We start from the raw sequence: 22,623 nt of genomic DNA, 5'->3' as shown, positions 1-22,623 counted from the left end.
TTGGGCTGTCTCGCTTGAGAAATCAGAGATTATCTTCTATATATGGGAAGCATGGAGCAAAGGTATATTTGGAGCCTCAAATAATGAAATACAGAACAGACTGCTAATGCTCACCAATTATCCATGTTCCAGAGTGTTCTTCATTAGGCTTTTATTGAAGAATTCTATAACTAACTAACTAAAGGAACATATGTGTGGTTTTATGTAGAAATATTTGTGAGAAATTTGCCTTTTATGTGAACCATTCTTCTCTTTATAAGAATCTAGAAAACACTTTCTTTTGGGCCACCAAAGTTCTTCCCCTGATGACATGGTTACGAGCCATTATATTATGGAATCTGTGAATCCTATAACTCATATGTCTCTTAGATTTAGCTGTTGAGAATAGCAGAGCCAGAATATGAATCAAATTTATATTGTGTGGGACCCTGTAGCTGTCAGTGTTTTAAATTTGCCTCCTGTCTCATGTACTCTTTAACCTTTCCTTTCATTTAATAGGGCCTATGGGCAACCTAGAAACCTCTTGAAATTGCACTGCTCTTATCCAAGACATGGCATTTTCCATGTGGTTTATTCATCTGTAAACAACATCTGTGCTTGCTAAATGTCAGTTGTGGAAAAGTTACAACTCTGCATTTCAAGAATCTTTGGGGATTACTAATAATCTAAGAATCTTATACTATGGTATTTTATATAAGCCTTTCAACATATGACATTACAGGGGCACCTGGGTGGCTCAGTCAGTTAAGCGTCCAACTTTGGCTCAGGTCATGACCTCATGGTTCATGAGTTCGAGTCCCACGTTGGGCTCTGTTCTGACAGCTCAGAGTCTGGAGCCTGCTTCAGATTCTGTGTCTCCCACTCTTTCTGCACCTCCCCCACTCAGAGTCCATCTCTCTCTCTCTCTCTCTCTCTCTCTCTCTCTCTCAAAAATGAATAGACATTAAAAATAAAAAACATATGACATTACAAGTATAGGTAGGAGTTATATCGGTGTCCTATAAGTGTACTACTTCGTACAGATGAATGAAATTAACAAATGAAAACTTTTAGAAATGAAATTTTTGTGAAGTTGAAGCAGCAAGGATGAATAGTTAATCTTAGATTCTGATCTTATTAAAGTAAAAGATTAAAATATATTGTCAAAACTTTCTTACCAAGCTTAACTGGTGCCAGCGTCTATCTGATGCACTAAATCACTGTCTTAATACTTTGACAAATGACACACAGTTGTCATAGCACAGTGTGTGTTAAATATTTGTAGGACTTTTGGTATCAACAATGAAACAAGATAGACATGTAAATGAGTGGAAAAGTACCAGAAATGGAAACCAAACTAGTATTTCCTAGAAAAGTCTTTGTCACTGTCACTGTGGTTATTCACTTAATTGAGCTTTTGATTTGCAAGTACATTCATCTAGCTACAGCCTTACAGAAGGCCATTTCACACCCATAGACTTAATCATATTAACAGTCATAGGTTGATATTTTGGTTTCTATGTTAGGCTCTTGCTTCATTAGGCATTCTCCACCATCTAGGGCTTATTCTCAGAAACACAGAAGCAAGATTCTTTTTTCCCTCTAACTAGACAGGCTGCTACTAACAGACATGCACCTACTAGGGAAACTCCAAGATACTAAAAGAAGAAGGAGGAAAAGAAAGGAAGAAAGAAAATACAAAAACCTCTACAGTCTATCAAATAAATAAGTTAAAACAGAAAAACAAAGGCCTCTATAGAGGAGCAGATTCCATATGGAAGAGTCACTGGCTTGCCAAGAAAAACTACATATAATTTTCCAACTACTTTTCTTTTAACTTGAAAATTTTGAAGATTGAACACCTATAAATTTTGTTGACCAAAGAGAGTGAGGTCTTTCCAGAACAAGTCAATTCAGCGCAATAAACATTTGGTGAGTACCTCTCATGTGCCACTCATTGTGCCAGGTGCTGGCGATAAATGAAGAAGCAAGACACATGTGGTCCTTGCATTCATGGAGTTTACAATGCAGGGAGGATGCATGAAGGATGAGAGAACTGCTGTTATGAAAAACTATTAGCACAAGTCTTCCCTCAATGTTTAACCCTAATTGAATGACAGAGATGGACTTAGATGATACCTTCTCTAATAATATTTATGTAAGAATGGTCATCTTGTTTATTTGCATCTAGGAAAAAGAAGAGAAAAAGGAAGGCTATTGTTGCCTGAATCTTATTTGTATTCTCATAATTTGTTTTGTTTGCTTAACAATCGGATTCAAGTCCTTTCTCCAATACCTTCATCCATTCTCCTAAAGAAGACGGCTCAGGTGAATTTGGAACACCATCTCATATCTGATTTAGCAATTTTGTAACACGCTGCGATTAGAATATTTTAGATTGTGCACTCCTTAAGGAAAAAGGAGATTAGAAAACACATTGTCAATATATGTTTAGTTGTTTTTTCACTTACTTACAAATTTTGTATACACATAAATATGCATTGCAAATATATATTTACTATATTAAGATGTACACAAAAATATAAATTAAACTTTAAAATGAAACAAAGAGTAAAGTAAAATTTGAAATAGTTTATTAACAAAATAAAAGCCTTTCTTTTCATGAAAAAAAAAAACCACTGAAAAAATAAGCTAATCCATGAATTGTACAAGCTCATTAACATTTGGTTACCGTATTTTTATGATCTCTATATTGATTAGTTGTCCTTTCAAACTAAGCAGAAGCTGCATTTTCCTATTTTTTTTAAAAAAATGGTTTAAAATTTACTGAACTACTCAACTGAAACATTGAAACAAGACAGCAAATTGTTTCCAAGGCTTCTTAAGTACTTTTTTTGTAGGTGACAAACATAATTTTACCAATCCACCCCCACCCCCACACAGTTATGGCAACATTTTGAAATACTGTTCTTGTTTTCAAATGTTACCTTAATAGCACTTTCTCACTCAGTGTTAAAATATTATCTTTACCTTGAAAGGACAAAAAAAAGCCTGTGATTTTTTTTTTTTTAAGAAAAACCTGTTTGGTAACATGCTACTGATAGATGCATAACATTACAGAACATATCAGCAAATTTAGAACATTTACCTTTTTTGGTGAAAAAATAAATAAAAAAAACCCTCAGTTTTAAAATAACTCTTTTGACTTTGTTGCAAATGATTTCCACAACCATTCACCATCTCATTACACAGCAATGTTAAGATTCTACAATTTAAAATGTTTGTTTTTATCCATTAATTATGGAGACAAATTGCTGAAGTGTGTAAATACCACCATATGTCACCGTCTCATAAAAACAATCCAGGGTACGTTGTTGATTCTAAGATGTTCATTTTTCATATTTAATGTCTCCAACAATGGGGAGTTTTAGGCCTACTGCCCAGTTTGATGAGGGGGCTGGTTCTGAGCATGCCCAGCTAACTTAGGTTGGTTTTGGTGGCCTGGAAGAATACCCTAGAGACAACAGTGGGACACTGTTAAGACCTGCTGCCTTATTACAACTCTTCTGTCACTGAGGATGATACTGGGTGAAAAAAAAGTTGATGGGGAGCGTTGGACCCAATGTGAATGTATCTGAAGAATATCTTAACCAATTGATTTTGCCTGTATTTCCCTTCTCCTTTTGTGAATGAAGAAGAGTGTTAGATAATACAAACATATATTTCTAAATAAATCTAAAAGGGATATTTCAATAAATAAAAATTTAATCAAAAGACATTAGGTGACAAGAAAGCATGTGACATAGCTTATGTGACAAGTCTTATTTCTTACTGGTACCTAAAACACGGTAAGTAGTATCGTCAATGAATTCCTAGATCCAGTGAAATACTGTCATAAGTTAAGGGTCCTGCTGTCATCCCCTCTGCATTTGTGTGCAGTTTTCCCCCTTCCCTCAGAACCCCACTTACAACATATCGAACACGGGACCACTTAGGGTCGGTGTCATGCCATCTAAGAGTGCTAGTTATCTGTCATCCCACTGCCCACCGTGGAGAGCCTGCGCGAGCGTGCGGAGAGAGGCGGGCAGCGCAGAGGAAGGACATCTCTGAGGAAAGTTCTCACTCTAACATGAGTCAACAAAGTGACTCCTTGTGGCTGTGCAAGCTGAGGACATGGTTTTGTCGGGCTGGTCCTACCTCGCACGTAATTCACCGCACCGACTCCGTCAAGGCTCGCTCAACCTTAGAAGCGAAGGCTTTGCGTCCGCATTTTGTGTCGGGAAGGCAGGTGCCCAGCGATAATCCCCTTGCTCCGGGCGACACTGGGAGCCCACGGGGGCGGGGGGCAGGACCAGGTCCTGGCTGGCGTGGAGCGCGGCGGGGAAACCGCAGGCGCCCGCGGGGCCGAGGGTCCGGCAGCTGCACGTGCCCCGCCCTCCTCCACCGCCGCGCGCGCGCGCGCGCCCCCCGCCCCGGGGTCGACCAGCCGCACGTGGCGGGGGCGGGGGCAGTAGGGCGCGCGCTGGCGCCCGGACGCCCAGGGCTAGAGCCACACGTGCGCCCCGAGCGCGAGCGCCGGGGCCGCGGGGGCCTCGCCAGCCCCAGCCCCCGCCCTCATACCGGCGACGCGCGGTGAGTGACCAGGGGCTCGAATGGGGTGGGGACGCCGGGGACCCCGGGACACGGACTTAGCTGGGTGTCTGAATGCCCGGGCTTCGTGCCTCGCTTCTCCCGGGGCATTGGGTGCGGCTGGGAGTTCTCCTCGTCAAGGTCCTCGCTCTCTGGGTGCTGATGTGCACTTGAGGGTGCCAGGTTGGGGTTCGGCTAGGAGGAGGGGAGAGGGCGCTCAGACTGAGTGAGCCTCCCGGGACGCAGAATGGTGGGTGTGTGGGGCAGGGAGGGCTGGCATCTGGGGAAAGGGCCGAAGGCACGACTCGGGGTCCAGTGTTGGCGTGACTCGGGCTAGAAAATGGGCCTTTTCTAAGGCATTGCAGTCTTAAGTCTCGCGTGGTGGGTGTACTGTCCCATCATCGGCAGCACTTTCCCATAAACACACCTGGAAGTCCCTACCTGGCGCATTAGCTGCTCGTGGAAGGGCAAGCCCAGCCCACTGGCTAGCCACCGGCCAGACTCAATTTCCTCATTTGAGGAATGTCTTTGGGAAGGCTCTTCTCAGCTGGTTAGGGGGCACAAGTATAAGCATTGTAAGAGATTAGGTATCTGCATGATTAGATGGACATCTTAAACTTCATAACCCAGAAACATACAAAAGACTTTACCCAGGTATGTCCAGAGAACAGGACAAAATTAATCTTTATCCCTTACCTCTGGATAATTGTTATAATCCCTTATGTGTATATCCTCTGTAGATAAAAGTCTTTGCTGAGCCTCTACTATGTACCTGGCCTTTGAGTGTATTTTGTGATCCTTTATAATTCTTTTAAAAGTAGATGAAGTGGCTATTAGTGTTCTCACTTTACAGATACGGAAACTTCCCTGCTTTCACAGAGATGGTGAGTTACAAGTTCCTGGCTCCAAACTTCGTGCTTCTTGCCGGCTCATAACATTATATCCACTTCCACTTGGACAAACATTATATTCTTATTGCCCATTAACTGGAAATGGTACAGTGCCCTGTTTCTCTGTCCAACATATAACCTTAGTGGCTAAGAGCTGACACTTGTTCCGCATTGTAAAGTAAAATCCTCAATCATTACCAGTAGTACTTTGTTAGGCATGAAACGCTCTATAAGAGTCTGCAACATTCTTTGTTGATGTGTCTTGTTTCTTGAATGTCATGATGATTACATAGGATGGTCAGTTTCCAAATTTTGGCAAGCTCTGAATCATGTGTTAGAATGAGTTCCAGGGTGAAAAAAATTCTAAAGCATATGTAAGATTTTTATGGGAGAAGAATCCTCTCAGTATAGTAGATTTTGCACATTATTTCTCAAGTGTGGACTTATTTTTGTATTAGTATACCTGCTTTGTCCTCTGGCCAGTTATCTGTCATCTTTGTAATTACACTCACAGCACTGCTCTCAACTTCTACATGTAAATTTGTGCAGACCCATGTAAAAAGAAAGCCAAATCCCAAAGAAGGTTTGTCCAATGCCTTTTGTTCTTGGAATCTTGTGGTGCTCTTTGCTAATGGAAACAATGATTTTTTTTTAATACAAATATGTATTGAACAGCTATTATGTTCAAGACATTGTGCTGGTCACTGTAGTAAATATAAAGAAGTATAAGACCCAGTTCCTGTCCTCAAGAAAGGAAAACTGTTTGAGAAGACAATAATTAGGAGAACACTTAGTATGTCATGGGTGATAGGTGGCATAAAGTCACCTATTACAAGGAAGGTATGGGATCTAGCTTTAATCAAATTAATCTTTCAGTGATGAGTCAGATGAATAGGCAAAGAGAAAGGTCAAAAAGCAAGTCTGTCCAACAATTCTGATAATATCCTTGAAAAGTAGGTGATATTATCCTTTTTTCTTATAATAATAGAAGCAGATAATATTTATGGAACTCTTGCTATATACCAGGCACTGTAATAAGAGCTGCTCATTTAATCTCCACAATAATCTTGTGACGTCGGTGCTATTTTTATTCTCATTTTACAAATGAGGAAACTCAAGTATGGAAGGCAGTTCTAATTTATCTAATTTTGAATTTACTTCTGGGTTTTCCTTTTTTTTTAAGTTTGTTTTGAGACAGAGAGAGAAAGTGGGGGTGGGGCAGAAAGTGAGGGAGAGAGAGAATCCCAAGCAAGCTCTGAGCTGTCAGCACAGAGACCTATGCAAGGCTCCAACTCCCGAACCACGAGATCATGACCTGAGCTAAAATCAAGAGTCAAATGCTTAACTGACTGAGCCACTCAGGCGCCCCACTTCTGGCTTTTCTGTGTTAACTTGGTCAACTTGAGGATTTCCCACCTGTAGCATAGAGATACCAATAGTTTATATAGCAGATGACCTAATATTAACAACTCAGATATATGCTCTGCATTGTGATAAATTGCTAAGTAAATGCCTGTAAAAGATGATGAAGATTAGAATCTTAATTTACATCTCTTTTACAGTGATATGCGGAGGAAAAGGTAAACACTGAGTAAAACATCAGGCAGAGATGTTGAGACATGGAGTTGTTTGTGTAGAGACTTCAACTGAATTTTTCATTTATATAAGAAACCTTTAGGAACATTGTGGAATGATGATCACTAGTCTCAGCTCACCCCACCCCCTGGCAGTGTGCCTCCAATTATCTTTAATTGTGAAATTCCTAGAAAATTCTTTAAACAGAGTAATTGCAATGTGCTTTAATATTTTTGATGCCTCGTAGCACTTTATGAAAAGACTCCATGGTTGAGGTTACAAGGTGAAGCAAAGCTTGCCAGAATCCAAAGATAATAATACCCAAGATGTTAAGATGAACCCCCCACCCTCTGCCACTGTCCATAAATAGAGACTTCAAGATTGAGGAAGACCAAAGAGAAACCCTTCCAATAAACTAAGGAAAAAAAGTTAGTAAAAGAGATTTAATTTTCTCAATAAATGTCAGTTGCCATTTTTCAAACAAGGAAAAGAGGCTTTGAAATGTGAAGTTACTTGGGATGGTGACACAGGTAGAAATGGAAGAACCAGGCACCCAGGCCTCAAGCCCCAGGCACCATGCTCTTCCCAGTACATCATCCTTCCTGAAAGACAACGACTTATTTTATTTATAGCTCTAGAAGGATACGGAGGGTGAAAATAGAGAAGGTTGGATTTTTTTTTAAGTTTATTTATTTATTTTGAGAGAGGGAGAGAGAGCACAAGTGGGGTAGGGACAGAGAGAGAGGGGAGAGAGAGAACCCCAAGCAGGCCCATGCTGTCACCACAGAGCCTGATGCAGGGCTCGAACTCATGAACCATGAGTTCATGACCTAAGCTGAGATCAAAAGTCAGACACTTGACCAACTGAGCCACCCAGGTGCCCCAAGAAGGTTGGATTGTTAAAACTTAACAAGTGCAGGGCATCTGGGTGGCTCAGTCGGTTATGCAACCAATTCTTGGTTTTGGCTCAGGTCATAACCTCACAGTTTGTGAGTTCAAGCCCTGTATCGGGCTCCTCACTGGCAGCACGGAGCCTGCTTGAGATTCTCTCTTTCCTTCTCTCTCTCTCCCCCTCCCCTGCTCATGCCATCTCCGTCTCTCTCAAAATAAATTTAAAAACTCAAAAAAAAAAAAAAAAACTTAAGTGCTATGAAAATTGTTGGCTTGTGTAGCTAATCAAAGAAAGAAAACAGGAAACAAACCAAATAACACCAATTGACTTGAGAGTACCTTATTTCTTCAGGACTCCATCCATGTCTTGTTTCTTTTATTTCTTTTTTGTAGTTCTCTACAAAATGAAATCTCTACAAAATGAAGTGCTTGTTCAATTTATAAGACAGTTCACAGTACAAATGATTCCAGGGTTGAGATAAGATTCCCTTATGCCCTTTAAATTAATTTATTTATATGCAGTATTTCAAGAGTCTGTCTATTATGTCCAGTGTGATATATCTGAAATGGAAATAAAGGCAAATAGAATTAACAGAAGAACATTTCAGAAAAATATAAAAGAAGGGGGAAATGTGTAAAGGAACTTTTGTTAAGAAAAATGATGAAGAGGTCATAAAGAGGGAAAGGAGAAAACCCTCCAACAGAATTAAAAAAAAAAAAAAAAAGGACCAACACTTCAGAAACACTTCAGAAGTCTCCTGCTTTCAAGCAAGAAAAGAATGTGCCTACATATAGGTAAAGTTAGGAGTACAAATGCTTACCAGTGAGACTGGAGGAAATTCTAGAGAGCCTCAGCGGCTCTCGAGAAAGGAAAACAGTGTCTGTCTAGTTTGTTGATGTAAAGTGTGTTGGGACTATTGGGTAGAAAGAAGAAAAAGCAGAGAGGTTTAAGGTGATGTTACTTTCCTTGCCAGTCACATCACCTAACATGACATCATAAGGAGACTGATTTGATGATCAGGGTCAGACAGCACAGCATTTGTCCATGTTAGAGCTTGTGAGATTTTTTTCACCAAATGGCAGACTCAGAAGGAAAAAGGAGATAATGCTTCAGTCAGGAGACTGTTCTTTTTCATGACTTAGCTCATGAAAAGTCATGGAGAAGAAGGTTGACTCCAATGGCTAAGTTGCAAGCTTGCTACTTGGTGGATTTGATTTTCCTTTTCCATCATCCTAGTGGAATAGATCGTTAGAGGTGGTTACATATTGTCTCTATACTGTTTTTGTATTTGTTTGTCTCATTCTCTTTTGAGGAAGGGAAGGGGGCATCAGAATGATTCAAACTTGTGAAGATTACAGCATAAGGCATTATAACTGCTTTACTAGTGGGTATGATAAAGAATGCATGTAATGTGCATTGTGCCTGGAATATAGTAAGAAATCAATAAACTAAGCATTAGTTTTGATGGTAGAATTAACATTAGCACTATTTTTACTATTATGCTGCTATTGTTGCTACTAATCAGAAGCAGTCTCACATGCTTGAAGTAATGTTAGATTAGAAATCAGAAAATCTATGTTCTGATCTCGATTCTGCTATTAATGACATTTGGCAAGTCCCCCTCTTTTCTCTAAACCTTGACTTATCTATCTGTAAAATGGGGAAGGTGAAATAGATAACCTCCAAAGTGTGGTCTTTGTACTGAGATGCCACCACTAAGACATGTCTATAAGTAGCTTTGCCAGCAGAAGGGAAGGATTTTGTACTCCACCTCATTGAGTCAACTGGGTAATTAATAGTATGCATTTGTAAGAGAGTCAACCTTGATAGACATCTAGAACGTCATTTGGTTGTTCTGCAGTGTCCCAGACTGAAATGTCAGCTGTTGGAGGGTAAGAGCAGCAGGATCATGGCAGTGACTAGCTAACCTTTGAAGTGCCTTCCTCCTCTGACTTATTCAAGTATTTGATACTAAGGTTAAGAATAAAGATAGCCTCAGGGCACCCAGGTGACTCAGTCAATTAAGCATTGACTTTGGCTCAGGTCATCATCTTGAAGTCTGAGTTAGAGCCGTGTGGGGCTCTGTGCTGACAGCTCAGAGCCTGGAACCTGCTTTGGATTCTGTGTCTCCCTCTCTCTCTCTGCACCTCCCCTGCTCTCTCTCTCTCTCTTTCTCTCTCTCTCTCTCTCTCAGAAATAAACATTAAAAAAAAAAAAGAAAGATAGCCTAGCATATGATTTTTTTTAAACCTAGTTTTACAAAACGTATAGTTCCAGTGTAGTAAAAGTCATAAGTGATTTAGAAAAGACATCCATTGGGGTGCCTGGATGGCTCAGTCGGTAAGCGTCTGACTCTTGGTTTGGGCTCAGGTCATGATCTCATGACAGTTCATGAGTTCAAGCTCCATGTTGAGCTCTGTGCTGACGGTGGGGAGCCTGCTTGGGATTCTCTCCCTCTCTCTGCCCCTCCCCTGCTTGTGTGTGTGTGTGTGTGTGTGTGTGTGTGTGTGTGTGAGAGAGAGAGAGAGAGAGAGAGAGAGAGAGAGAGAGAGAGAGATGCAAAAGCAGGACCCAGAAGGGAAAATGGGAGCTAGCCTCAGTGGAGTGCCTACTTTGTTCTAGGTAATCTCATAGGTCCATGACACTATCATATTAATCTTCCCAGTAACTTTGTCCAGGTTCCTATTACTGTATGCACTGTAAGAATGAGGAAATGGCACTCTTACAGTTAATAGCACACAGTGGAACTAAGGTTCACTAGCTTTTTTCTTTTCCACAATACTACACTGCCCCCTTGAACTTAACATAGTGCTACCACGTTAAGTAAAGTAATGTGGAAGTAGGAAGTGCTCCTGCCTACATGCAGTTATCACCTGTGGTAAGGGTTTTTCCTAGCCTACTAAAACACAGTTTTGCAGTAATGTGTATTTTGTGCTTCTTCCTGGAGCAACAGAGGAAGATACTCACCGGGGAGTTATCCTTGCTTCTGCCTTCCTGCCAGTTGTAGCATTTCTGGCTCATCCTTGTCCCCCTCACTGAGATAGTATTTTCACTGTGTGGAAACTGTCACAACTTGAGTGATGGGTCAGTGACGAGTCAGTGAGGCAGCATTCTCCTTGATTTTCTGATTCAAGATAGAGTTGTAGTTTTAATATCAACCCTCCAGGCAGGCTGTCTGAAAGATGTTTACAGTTGATAGGAAGTTTCATTTTATTAGAAGATACCTCATTTACTTGAAGGTCTTTGGGGTTCTGAGTTTCTTATAAGAGGAGAGACTATTTTACTGGGTATTCAAAGAAAATGAGCAAACTCATGTTTTGAGCAAACTCAATGTACTATATAAACTCAACTCTATCCTCTAATTTGCCTATTTCATATATAGGGGTGTGTGTGTGTGTATTTCATATATGTATATTTCATATATATTTCTTATGTACATATTTAATATGTGTTTTATATATGCATATTTCATATTTATACATTTAAAACATTCTTATAACTAATTAAATATTTTGCTATTACTATTTTATTTATTTGGATAATGTCATAGCTCCATAAATTGCAAAGCATATTGAAAGATACCCTGTAGATACCCCTTATAGTCAAGAAGCAGAAATTTATTTAATCCCCTATGTAACTGTTTGTTCATAATCCAATCATCTTCTAGTTGTCTTCCCATTCAGTTTGTAATTTTCTTTATGCTAGAATATTACAAATTTTAATGAAGTAAGTAAGGTAGTGGTAATAAAGAAAAACTTACTATTAATGATGTCAGCCATGATGTGGCAGAATCAGATTTAATGTAGTTGTAGTTACATTAAAATAGAAATAAAATAGACACTACATGAATAGACACTACTGGTCTGCTGGCTTTACTCTGGTCCCCATACACGAGGCCAAGACTAACTTTTTTGTTTGTTTTTTTGCCTTTGCATGTGTTTGTTTAATGTAATTCATATCTTGTAACACCTTGACTTATCCCCAATTAAAACTCAGTTAAATAAATTTTTTTAAAAACGTTGAATTAAACATCAGTGGTTTCCTATAGATTTGAGAGTAAAATCCAGGCTCCCTTCCATGGTAAACAAACCCATGGTAGATCTGGTTCCTGGCTTCTTCTCCATTTCATGTCCTACCATTCTCCCCACAGTCACTTCCCCTGCCACCCTGCCCTTTTTTTTCCTGTGACTCACCCATAGCCAGCTTGTTCCTCTGCCTCTGGGCTTCATCCTGAGTCTTCACTTGGCTTGTGCCAGTCTCGGCTCCAACTTCACCTCTTGCATTGACCAGCTTCTCTCCTCCCCAGTCTTTCTCTCCCCTTAGCTTCTTTTGTGGTTTTCTTTTATCATTGTCTGAATTTGTTATTTATTTGTTTTCTGTCTCCTTATTCCAGAACGTTGGTTCCATGAGAGCAGAAACCCTCACTATCTTGTTCTTCACTCTATCCCTAGACCCTGCCACACAACAACTGCTTGATACATATTTGTTGATTGAATGGCTGACTAAAAGGTGTCTGAGCTGAGTTGGAATGGATGCATAAGACTTAACCATTCTAGGGGTACCTGGGTGGTACAATCGGTTAAGCGTCTGACTCTCGATCTCAGCTCAGGTCATGATCTCACAGTTTGTGAGTTCAAGCCTTGCATTGGGCTCTGCGCTGATGGCTTGGGATTCTGTCTCTCCTTCTCTCTGCCCCTCCCCCACTTGTGTGTACGCTCTCTCTCCCTCAAAGTAAATAAACTTAAAAAAAATTTTTTAATTAAAAAAAAAGATTTAGCCATTCTAAGAACAGTGGAAAAGTAAGAGAATAACATCAACAGGATGTTGCAGGAAAACTAAGCAGCTAGAGAGTAGAGATGGATGTGGTTGGTAATATAGACAGAAATTAGCTCACAGAGGCCATTGTAGGCTGTGACCTTGGACTGTATGGTTTAGAGAAAGGGAAACTATCAGCTTTTAATTTAGATCAATGTTTTTCAAACATTTTAAACCAAGAGCGATAAGAAACACATTTCATATTTTCTGTAAACTGAGACTCACCCTCAGATTCTAGAGGCCACCACAATCTTTGGCTCATGGCACCCTCCTGAATCTGCCACTGTAGATTCTCATATCAGTCCTTGTCATATTATAGCTCCCTGACTGACATTTTCGCCTCTCTCATCTACTTTTAAAGACTCACCTGATTAGATTGGGCTCATTTGAATAACACAGGATATTCTCCCCATCTCAGATCCTTAGCAGTAATCACACCTCCAAAGTCCCTCTATCATGAATTGTAATATATACACATGTTCTAGGGATTAAGGCATGGACATCTTTTGCGGGCCATTATTCTGCCTACCACAGGCATGTTTATAAGGAGTTTTTTAATAGCTCATATTTCTTTCCCCTTCCTCCCTTTTTCTTTCTTTTAATAAATATTTGTTGAATACTCTTTCCTAGTGCTAGGTGCTGGCATTGAGCAGCGAGCCAGTGTTCCTGCTCTTATGGTAGCTTAAATTCTCACACAAAAATAGATGACAAACAAGTAGTCAAGTAAATAAACACAGTAGTTACAGATTGTACCATGAAGCAATAAATAGGGTGATGAGTAGAAAGTAGCTGGGCAAGACCACTTTGGCTAGGGGATCAGGGAGGGGCTCTCTGAGGAAGTAACACATGATCTAAGATCTGAAGGATATAAGTCAGCCAGCCACTAAGAAACAGAGGAAGAGGATTCTAGCAGACGAAATGGAAAGTGCAGAATCTCTGGGCAGCAAAAGACATGCCTTATTTAGGGGCACAGTCTGAAAGCCAGTATGAATGGAGCAGAGTGAGCAAGGCAGAAAAGTATGGCAAATGACGGTGGCAACACAGGAGAAGTGAGGCCATACATTGCCCAAGAGAGCATCTGCGGTGAGGATTTTGGATTTTATTCTAACAACAATAGACATATTGAAGGGCTGTGAATGGTGGTAGTATGAAACATGTAATGTAATCTTATTTATATTTCTAAAAGGTAGTCAGTATGTGAAAATGACCTAGAAAGGGGTAAGGATGGATTGGAAAGACACATTAAGGAGCTACTATAGTCATCTAGGGGAGAGATGACTGGCTTTTGGACTAGGGTGAGGACAGTAGAAACGGAGAGAAGTGGATTGATCTGTAATATATTTTGGAGGTAAAACTAATGAGACTTAGTGATGACCTGGTTGTAGGGAATGAGAAAGAGAGTGGACTCAAGGTCCACTTCTAGGTTTTTGAGCAACTTAGGGGGCAAGAATGTTATTTACTGAAATAAAAAGGGCTAGGGAAAGAACCAATTTGGAGAAGGGAGACCAACTGAATGTGTTAATATTGAGTACTATTAGAGATCAAGAGGTGATGCAAAGAGACCGACTGGAACACTGGAGTCTGAGATGAAGATGTGCATCTGAGAGGCATTAGCATACAAATGATTTCTAGAACCGGGTGACCAGATGTGGAGCTGGGTGACCAGATGAGATCTCCTGGGGCAGGAGTAGAAATAGAAAATAATGTCTTGAGTGAGCTGAGGTCCTCCAAGAGTTGAAAGTCAGGAGGAGAAGGAAGAGCAACCAGCAAAGACTATTGAAAAGACGAGTGATGACTAGGCTAGAGGTAGAAAAGTTAAAGGGGCAAGTGGGCACATTTCTATAAACCCACTAGAGCCGGGGCACCTGGGTGGCTATGTTGGTTGAGTGTCCAACTCTTGATTTAGGTTCAGGTCAGGATCCCAGGGTTGTGGGATCAAGTCCTGTGTAGGGCTCCTGCCTAAGATTCTCTCTGTCTCCCTTCCTCTCCCCCCACCCCCCTCCCTGGTGCTCTGCTCCTCTCTCCTACTTACTCACATATGCTTGCCTGCTCGCTCTCTCTCTCTCTCTCTCTCTCTCTCAAAACTAAAAAACAAAACTAAACAAACAAACAAAAAACACTAGCGCAGTACTGTTATATCTCTAGCACTTAACATTGTGCCTGGCACATGAAAGGTAGCCTGTTAAAGGAATAAGTGAATTTTTCTGAGAATGTCTAGTATGTTCTGGCACATCTCTAGGCATGGGAGTAAGACGTGAACATTTGCATTGGCTGGTTCCCAATAGCCTAACATCGCAGAACTTTCCAGCATATGTTATGGATTTTTGGCCCACCTTAAAGTAGAATTTAGAGAATTCCCTAATGATTAGTAGAACCATTCCTTAGGTTTAAATTTGGAAACAATCAGAAATCACCAGCTTGCATTTTCTGAACCATTCGAGATAGGAATACTTAGTAAAATAAATGAGTAATAAATAAACAAGCAAACAAACAAGTAAAATTGAACTTCTGTAGAAGACTCAAACAACTCCCTTTCTTATGACCAAAGAGATCAATTTTTCACTAAGTTCTAGGAGAGGGTTATAAGCCACTTTTTAATCTTCTGTTCTGGAAGCACATGAATAGATCAGAAATTCTCATTAGTCTTGGGATTTAACACCACTATGTTTGACTATGATGGTGCAACCCTGTTTGGAAGAAAACAATTTTTGTGTGCACCTGAGGCTCGGAAGGTTAAGTAACTTGCTCCCAGTCTCAGAGTTCTTAAACCCAGTTCTAAAGGACTCCACAGGCCATACCTCTTCTCCCACCCTTTGCCAACTCCAAGAAGCATAAGTGAATGGGGTTAGAGGTGGTTAAGATTTTCAGTTTACAAGTTTTAAGGTATACTTCATTTAAAAAGAAAAACACCCAAATCTTAATGATACAGAGAAATTAAAGGGGCATTTTAAGCCTTTCTGAATGGTGTTGGTCCTGGTATTTTCTGAATGTATTTAACATGAATGAATTTGTCTTCTTTTACAAGGAAAATTACAGAGGTGTGTTCCAGAGTTGACTGTTCATGGCACAAACAAATGGAGGGTGTTCACTGGCACTTATTTTTATCATTGTGTTGTTGTTGGCTAAAGCAAATATAGGTAAGATATTTTTATAATTGAATCAGTAGAAGGATTTATGGGTTAAATTTTCAGTTACAGATGAAATATATATTCGTGGCAATTGTTCTGGTAGTTGGTCTTTTGTAGTCAATCTTCTATCATTTTAAGTGGGTATATCTGGTTCCATATCTGTAACTAATATGCATTTTATTTAATTTATACTGATTAACATGAGTCCAATCATATCATTTCTCATTAAGTGAGTAGGTAACCACAAAGCTGACTTCATGAATGAATGTTTTACTAAAACGGTAGTGCATTTTAACAGAGGGTGTTTATGAGCAAATTCAACTATGCTAAAAAAATAATGGCTGATGCTTTCCCTGCCTTTTCTTTTTTGGGAGCTTACTTTTTTACTTAAGATCAATGAAAATTAAAGATGCAGAGAACAAATATACAAGTAGGATAGGGTGAGGAAAGAGAAAGGGAGAGACTTTTTCAGTTCTAAAAATAAAAAAGAATTTTTCATTTATAGGGAATTTTTAGTATTTCATTTATTTGATATAAATAACTTCTTCTGGGGCACCTGGGTGGCTCAGTTGGTTGACTGCCCGACTTTGGCTCAGGTCATGATCTCGCTGTCCATGGGTTCAAGCCCCGCATTGGGCTCTGTGCTGACAGCTCGGAGCCTGGAGCCTGTTTCAAATTCTGTGTCTCCCTCGCTCTCTGCCCCTCACCCACTCATGCTCTGTCTCTCTCTCTCTCTCTCTCTCTCTCTCTGTCAAAAATAAATAAACATTGAAAAAAATAACTTTTTCTACCAATTCCTGTTTAGGATAGTTAATCAAAGGAGTCTTACAATTACAAAAAAAAAAAAAAAAAAAAAGAAGAGACTTTCAGTAGAGGCTTTCTATCACATTTGAGAATTCAGGGCAAATCTATAATTCTGATGTTCTTTCACTGGCAGTACCACCAAAAACTGTTCATTTCTGAATAGTTGTCATATTTATTTACACAAAAGCTTCTGGAGAGTAAGAATGACCTCTCTTTTAATGAGTTTAATGTAGTATCTGTCAATAAACAAACTCTTTTCATGTAGTGTCACATTAGCTGTATTGGGTTATGGTTCATCTAGCCCAGGGTCTTGCATCTTGAAGGAATACCAAAATATGGCATGGTAAGACCTAATTTTCATCCTTGATGCCAACCACAAACATAACAGAGCCACTGAATATTTTCTTTTGTTATAAAATAATGTTCTAGATTATACAAACTTTATACCATTAATACAGCAAGAGAAAGTGTTATTCCTAAATCTATCCCTTGGAGTTTCTAATAGCCCCTTACACCATTATTTTTCTTTTTGGTCTGAGTAATGAAGTAAGCCTTATAAATCATAAATGAGAATGGAAACAAGTGTGATTTATTCTGGGAAGTACTTTTCAGTAGCCTGAGGAATAATCTGCATATAAGAGAGGTTGATTTTTCCTGGTCCCATGTTCCTGAATGTTCTCCCAACCCTATTTTCTCAGCACTTTTGGTTCTGCTTATAGTATAACTGTTTTGAGAAGGATGCGTATTTTAATTCAAATACAATTAGACTTTAATGTGGTTACCTTCTGTTCTCATTGTGCATCACCAATTCAGCCAGAGCAGTGTAGGTTATTTATATTTCCATGATTTGATGGGATTAATTTTACCTTGCTCTTGAGGATTACACAAACCTACCATTTTGAGATGGATTTCTTATGTGCTGACTTGTGTCTTATTGCAGATGTATGCAAGAGAGGAGATGTGACCGTGAAGCCTTCCCGTGTAATTTCACTTGGATCAGCTGTCAATATTTCATGCTCTTTGAAGCCTGAACAAGGCTGCTCACAATACCCCAGTGTTAACAGGTTAATCCTCTACAAGTTTGACAGACAAATCCATTTTCTGCATGGTTACTCCCTCAGTTCTCAAGTCACTGGTCTTCCTCTGGGTACAACCCTGTTTCTCTGCAAATTGGCATGTAGCAAAAACAAGGAGTTTCGAATATGTGGGGCAGAGATCTCAGTTGGTGGTGAGCATTCCATTCTGAATTCTTAAAAACTAGTCATCTTTCGATATTTGTCATGTGTTATACAGAAATCCAAATATAGAACTGTTCTTTCTTTTCATGCCACATGGATATATTTCATCTTGATAGCAATATGAGCATCTCAATGTCAGAAATCCAGAAATCAATAGAATTGGGGTTTCATTTAGTAGTGTTATCTCTCTTTTTCTCCCTCCCCCTATCCCCTCCCCTGCCCACTAGTGTTTTACCCATTAAGACCATTTACCTGTTGTCCTTGGACTCCAGTGGCAGGAAAGAGAATCTCTGCAGCTGACTCTTCATGGCTTCTTGATTTATGAGAATTTAATTCAAAGCTACAACCTCCTAAAAAGACGAAAGAGGTACCTTTTTTGACTTATGAAGTCCAGGTTGACCACCCAAAGCTGAGCAGTTCTCCTTTCCCTAACTTAATGGTCCTTACATCCACACTTACTCCTGACCACAGGTTATACTTATCAGAGGTTAAAAGAAAACTATTGTCACACTATCTTTACCTGGGTTTTCTAGAAAGCTCCCTGAGGCAGAACTGACATGCTTATGCTTCATTGGGAGAGGGGAATTCAGTAGTCTCAGGGAAGCAAGAGTGAGGGGGTGAGCCAGGAAGGGACCAAAGCAAACACAAGGAGGTCAAGTTACTGAGCTGGCCACAGCATCGAAAGAAAATACAGCTGGTTGCTTGGTCACTAGGGACATTCCCCCCAAAAAAAGTATGGAAATACAATGACAGAGAACGAGGAGAATTTAACTATCTGTCATTGGTCAAAGTTCACCCACAGGGTATCAACTCCCCCACTTAGCTTGCACTGCTGGTCCCTCCAGGCAGCTGCTATGCCTAGGGTGAGCTGGCAGCACACCTGCCAAAAGCTTGTAGCCTACAGCCTACAACCTGTAGCCTTGAAGGTCCAGCCGGGCAATCCAGTGAGATTGCATGGGCTCTGAGTCATCCCATCTCATTCTGTGCCTCCGTGGTTGCAGATAAGGTCTGGAGTGGCCAGTGAGAGGCATGGGAGAGTAGGAGGAATTGGTATATTAGTCTGACTGACAAAGATGCAAGGACAGGGCCCCTGACATGAAGACAGTGTTACAGAGCTCAATGAGACTCTTTCCTAAAGATGGAAACCACTATTCTTTGACCTGCAAGGATATGGTTGGTGCCAAGCAATCTTGCTGGAGAGTCACCAGAAGCAGTGAGTAGAATACCAAGCAAACAGCTGAACAAATCACTGGAGGCTGAGAAGATATAAACCAGGCCAGTCCTCCTCTTCCAGTTCAGGGCCTCCTATTCATACCATTTATGGGTCATGTACTCTTGGCTCTGACTGCCTGTGGTGTCCTAAAAGGAACATGGGCTTTGAAGCCCAACCCTGTCACTAGCAGTAGGCAGTTTCAATTCTCTGAGCCCCAGTTTCTCTGTCTGTTATGAAGATACTAACACGTACTTCAGAAAATGGTTGTAGTGAATAGATGACACTCAGTATGCAAAGTGCTTAATCTAGTACCAGGCCCATGGAATGCACCTAGGTGATAAGCATTAGGGTTGAAGTTTTATGTGGCTTGACTCTTTTATTCCTGTGCACAGTGTGTTGGGTAGGCGACCCCATTTCCCTTAAAAGAACAGTATAAAAAAGTGATAGACAAAATCAAAACTTTTCTAAAAATCACCATTGGTCCTCACCTTCCTTGTCCTCAGAACACATGAATGTTTTACCCTGGGGTAACTTGTTAGTAGACCAACATTACATATGTGTATTAGATATTCCCAGGCATAGATGTCAGTTGTGGGTGTTCACAGTGCTGCTGCTGTTTTCTTCATATTTACTAGGCTAACAGTAGCCTTGAAAGTCAGTGTCCTTGCACATGTCTTTAGCCATCCCATTCCATTTCCTACCTTTTCTTAGGTATGTTAGAGTGCTACAACCCCTTTTCATTTTCAAAACTTTCCATCCAGAATATGCAGATGCATTTGTGACAGTTGCAGCATCAGAAAACCCAGGGAGATGGTCAAAAGGATCTGTCGTGGTGTAGCAAAGTTGGGTGGTGCTGCTGGAATGTTGCTTGCACGGTGTGCTCTAGTTGTAACCGCACCACCAAATGGCTGCTCTTCAAGCAAGGTTAGCACCTTTGAGGGGAAGGACTGACTGAAAGTAGCACCTTTTTCTGAGTACAGCTAGTCATTCCAAGAAAAGACACAATGAATTTTGGTTTTGCCTAGTATAGCAAGCTTAATCCTATCTAGTGAGGGAGTAAAGAGCCCTTTTTCTGTGATAAGTGGTGTCCACAGTGCCTTTGTATATCCTGAGGATGCTGTCATAAAGGTGGCTGTTTTCTAAGAACTGGGAATGGGTAATTTAGCCTTTTCTTCCCAGCCCCTTCCAGGGCTTAGGCTGCTCTGCTGCCAAGACCTCATTCCAATTGTGCAGTAACTAAGCAATCAGTGCTCTAGCTTAACCTCATAGGATCGATCCACAAGCTATTTAGAAAATCAAGGCAATAAATGAAAGACAATGGATTCTTGCTTGGGTGGGCCTTTTAATGTTTGTTTGTTTGTTTATGAGGGAGAGAGAGAGAGAGAGAGAGAGAGAGAGGGAGAGGGAGGGGCAGAGATAGAGGGGAACAGAGGGTCCAAAATGGCCTCTGTACTCATCACAGAGAACCCGACCTGGGATTCAGACCCATGAACTGAGAGATCATGACTTAGCCAAAGTCAGATACTCAACCGACTGAGCCACCCAGGTGCCCCTTGGGTGTTTTCAGCATATACTTGACTGTTGATATTTCTGAAAGCTATTTTTCCAAGACTATTAATTTCCCATAGTAAGTAGGGCTTTTAAAAACAATAACAACTGTAGTACTCATAACAATTTATTATATTGCAAGCTATCTTAATTTTCAGAGGCTTTGATTTCTGTCCTTTTTTTGGTGTCAGCTATTATACACTTGTATTGAAGAGAATGAGGCCTGGTTTCCCCTGGAACAGATAGTCTCTGTCAAAACCAAGTCCTGGGGTGTGGGGACCTCATGCTAGGAAAGTTGACTTGATTTGTGAGTAAAAGCTGTGCTCTTTAAAATAAGAGTCTCTGAAAACTTTTAGGAGTAAAGATACGAGTGAGAACTAACTTTTTAATTACTTAAAAGTACCACGTGCTTTATATGTCATTTGGTCATCAAAAGACCCTATGAAGGGTTAGGATGGGAGGGGAGACATATCAACAAACTTCTGGAAGCTAGAAAGCAGGTAGACCAGTAATAATTGGCTTAGCCAGCAGCTAGCGATGAGAAATGTCATGATGCAACATGATTGAATGCAGAAGATTCCACCCCAGAAAGACTCAGAAATTGGTGATATGTCTTTCTGGGAGGAAGGGTAAAATAGGACTAAGAAATGAGAGATTCCATTGAAAATATATTTGAAAAACAGATTCTCAGATCTCTTTCCAAATTCCATGTAGCTAGACATTCACTGCTCCACTACTCTGGCATAAGACTGGAGGCTTGGCATCAGAGGGTCACTAAACTAGCTCCGACCACTTCAGTTGAGATTGGTAATACCATGCTGAAAAACAGAGGGATTAAAGGAACACCTACAAATAGCTCCCTTCAACCCTGTACTCTCCCCCACTAAAGTTAGAATATCCTTTTCTAAGAAATCTGACAAGGCCAAGAGGAAATATCTAAAATTATTGACGATACTGTGGCACCTGGGTGACTCGGTTGAGCATACGACTTTAGCTCAGGTCATGATCTCCCCATTCGTGGGTTTGAGCGCTACGTCGGGCTCTGTGATGACAGCCCGGAGCCTAGAGCCTGCTTCTGATTATTCTGTGTCTCCCTCTCTCTCTGCCCCTCCCCCACTCATGCTCTGTCTCTCTCAAAAATAAATAAATATTTAAAAAAATTTTTAATAAAATAATTGACAATACAGAAAACCTGGCCAGATTACCCTGGGTGAAACCCAGAATCAGCAAATGCACCTCAGCTGACACACATGCAGAATTCCAATCTATAATTTAAATAGTGCCTCACTTCTATACATGAGTAAAAATATAAGGATCTGGGGAAAATGTCTGCTATGAAAGATAGAAACCAGAACAAACATAGGGAACAAAGCATATAAGCAAAGTGGAAGAAGTAGAATGTATTCAGGGAGGAAATATTAAAAAACAAAAACTATCCTTGATACCCTCAGAGAATTGAGAGAAACTATTGCATACAGAACAAAGATAGGATGCTGTGTGGAAAGAAAATATTCAGAGAATAGAAAACATGGCCCCCAATGATAAACAAATGAAAAACTTAACAAGAGACTAGATATATACACTGAGGAGGTTTTTCCTTGATGGTAGAGCAGAAAGATGAAGAGCTTAAAACTATAGAGGGTAATATATAAAATTAGAGGAAGATCCAACCGATGAAAACTAGAGATTTTTAGAAAGATAAAAATAGAGAAGAGAGAATCAACAGAAAAATAATTCAAGACTGTTTCCCAAACTGAAGGACAAAAGTTCCCAGAATGTATACACTCCAAGAATCCAAAAGAAAGTAGACCCTCATTAAGCACATCTTTGTGAAAAATCAGAATAGTGGGGACAAAGAAAAGATTTTACAATCTTCTGAAGATGAAAAACAGTGGTTCAAGAATCAGAATGACTGGGGCGCCTGGGTGGCTCAGTTGGTTAAGTGTCCAAC

The 22,623-nt window shown here is 40.3% G+C and overlaps 1 protein-coding gene across 2 annotated transcripts in view; it reads left to right on the top strand.

Annotated features, from left to right (window-relative positions):
• The first annotated feature begins 4,431 nt into the window (after nucleotides 1–4,431).
• The window catches only part of IL12RB2 (interleukin 12 receptor subunit beta 2), a 78,189-nt gene continuing 59,997 nt past the window's right edge, over nucleotides 4,432–22,623 (top strand). Inside the window, exons 1-3 of one of the 2 annotated variants that reach the window (XM_019448932.2) lie at nucleotides 4,432–4,572; nucleotides 15,767–15,878; nucleotides 17,614–17,901. In XM_019448932.2, the coding sequence (XP_019304477.2) occupies nucleotides 15,803–15,878; nucleotides 17,614–17,901 (364 nt within the window). In that variant the 5' untranslated portion in view covers nucleotides 4,432–4,572; nucleotides 15,767–15,802. Of the gene's footprint in view, nucleotides 4,573–13,679; nucleotides 13,825–15,766; nucleotides 15,879–17,613; nucleotides 17,902–22,623 lie in introns of those variants that run through there. The other variant, XM_053894164.1, reaches the window with a different exon arrangement.

Source organism: Panthera pardus, unplaced genomic scaffold (assembly GCF_024362965.1).
Source record: "Panthera pardus isolate Hobbes unplaced genomic scaffold, ASM2436296v1 HiC_scaffold_11, whole genome shotgun sequence".
Taxonomy (NCBI): Eukaryota; Metazoa; Chordata; class Mammalia; order Carnivora; family Felidae; genus Panthera; species Panthera pardus.
This window is presented reverse-complemented; position numbering and strand designations above follow the sequence as displayed.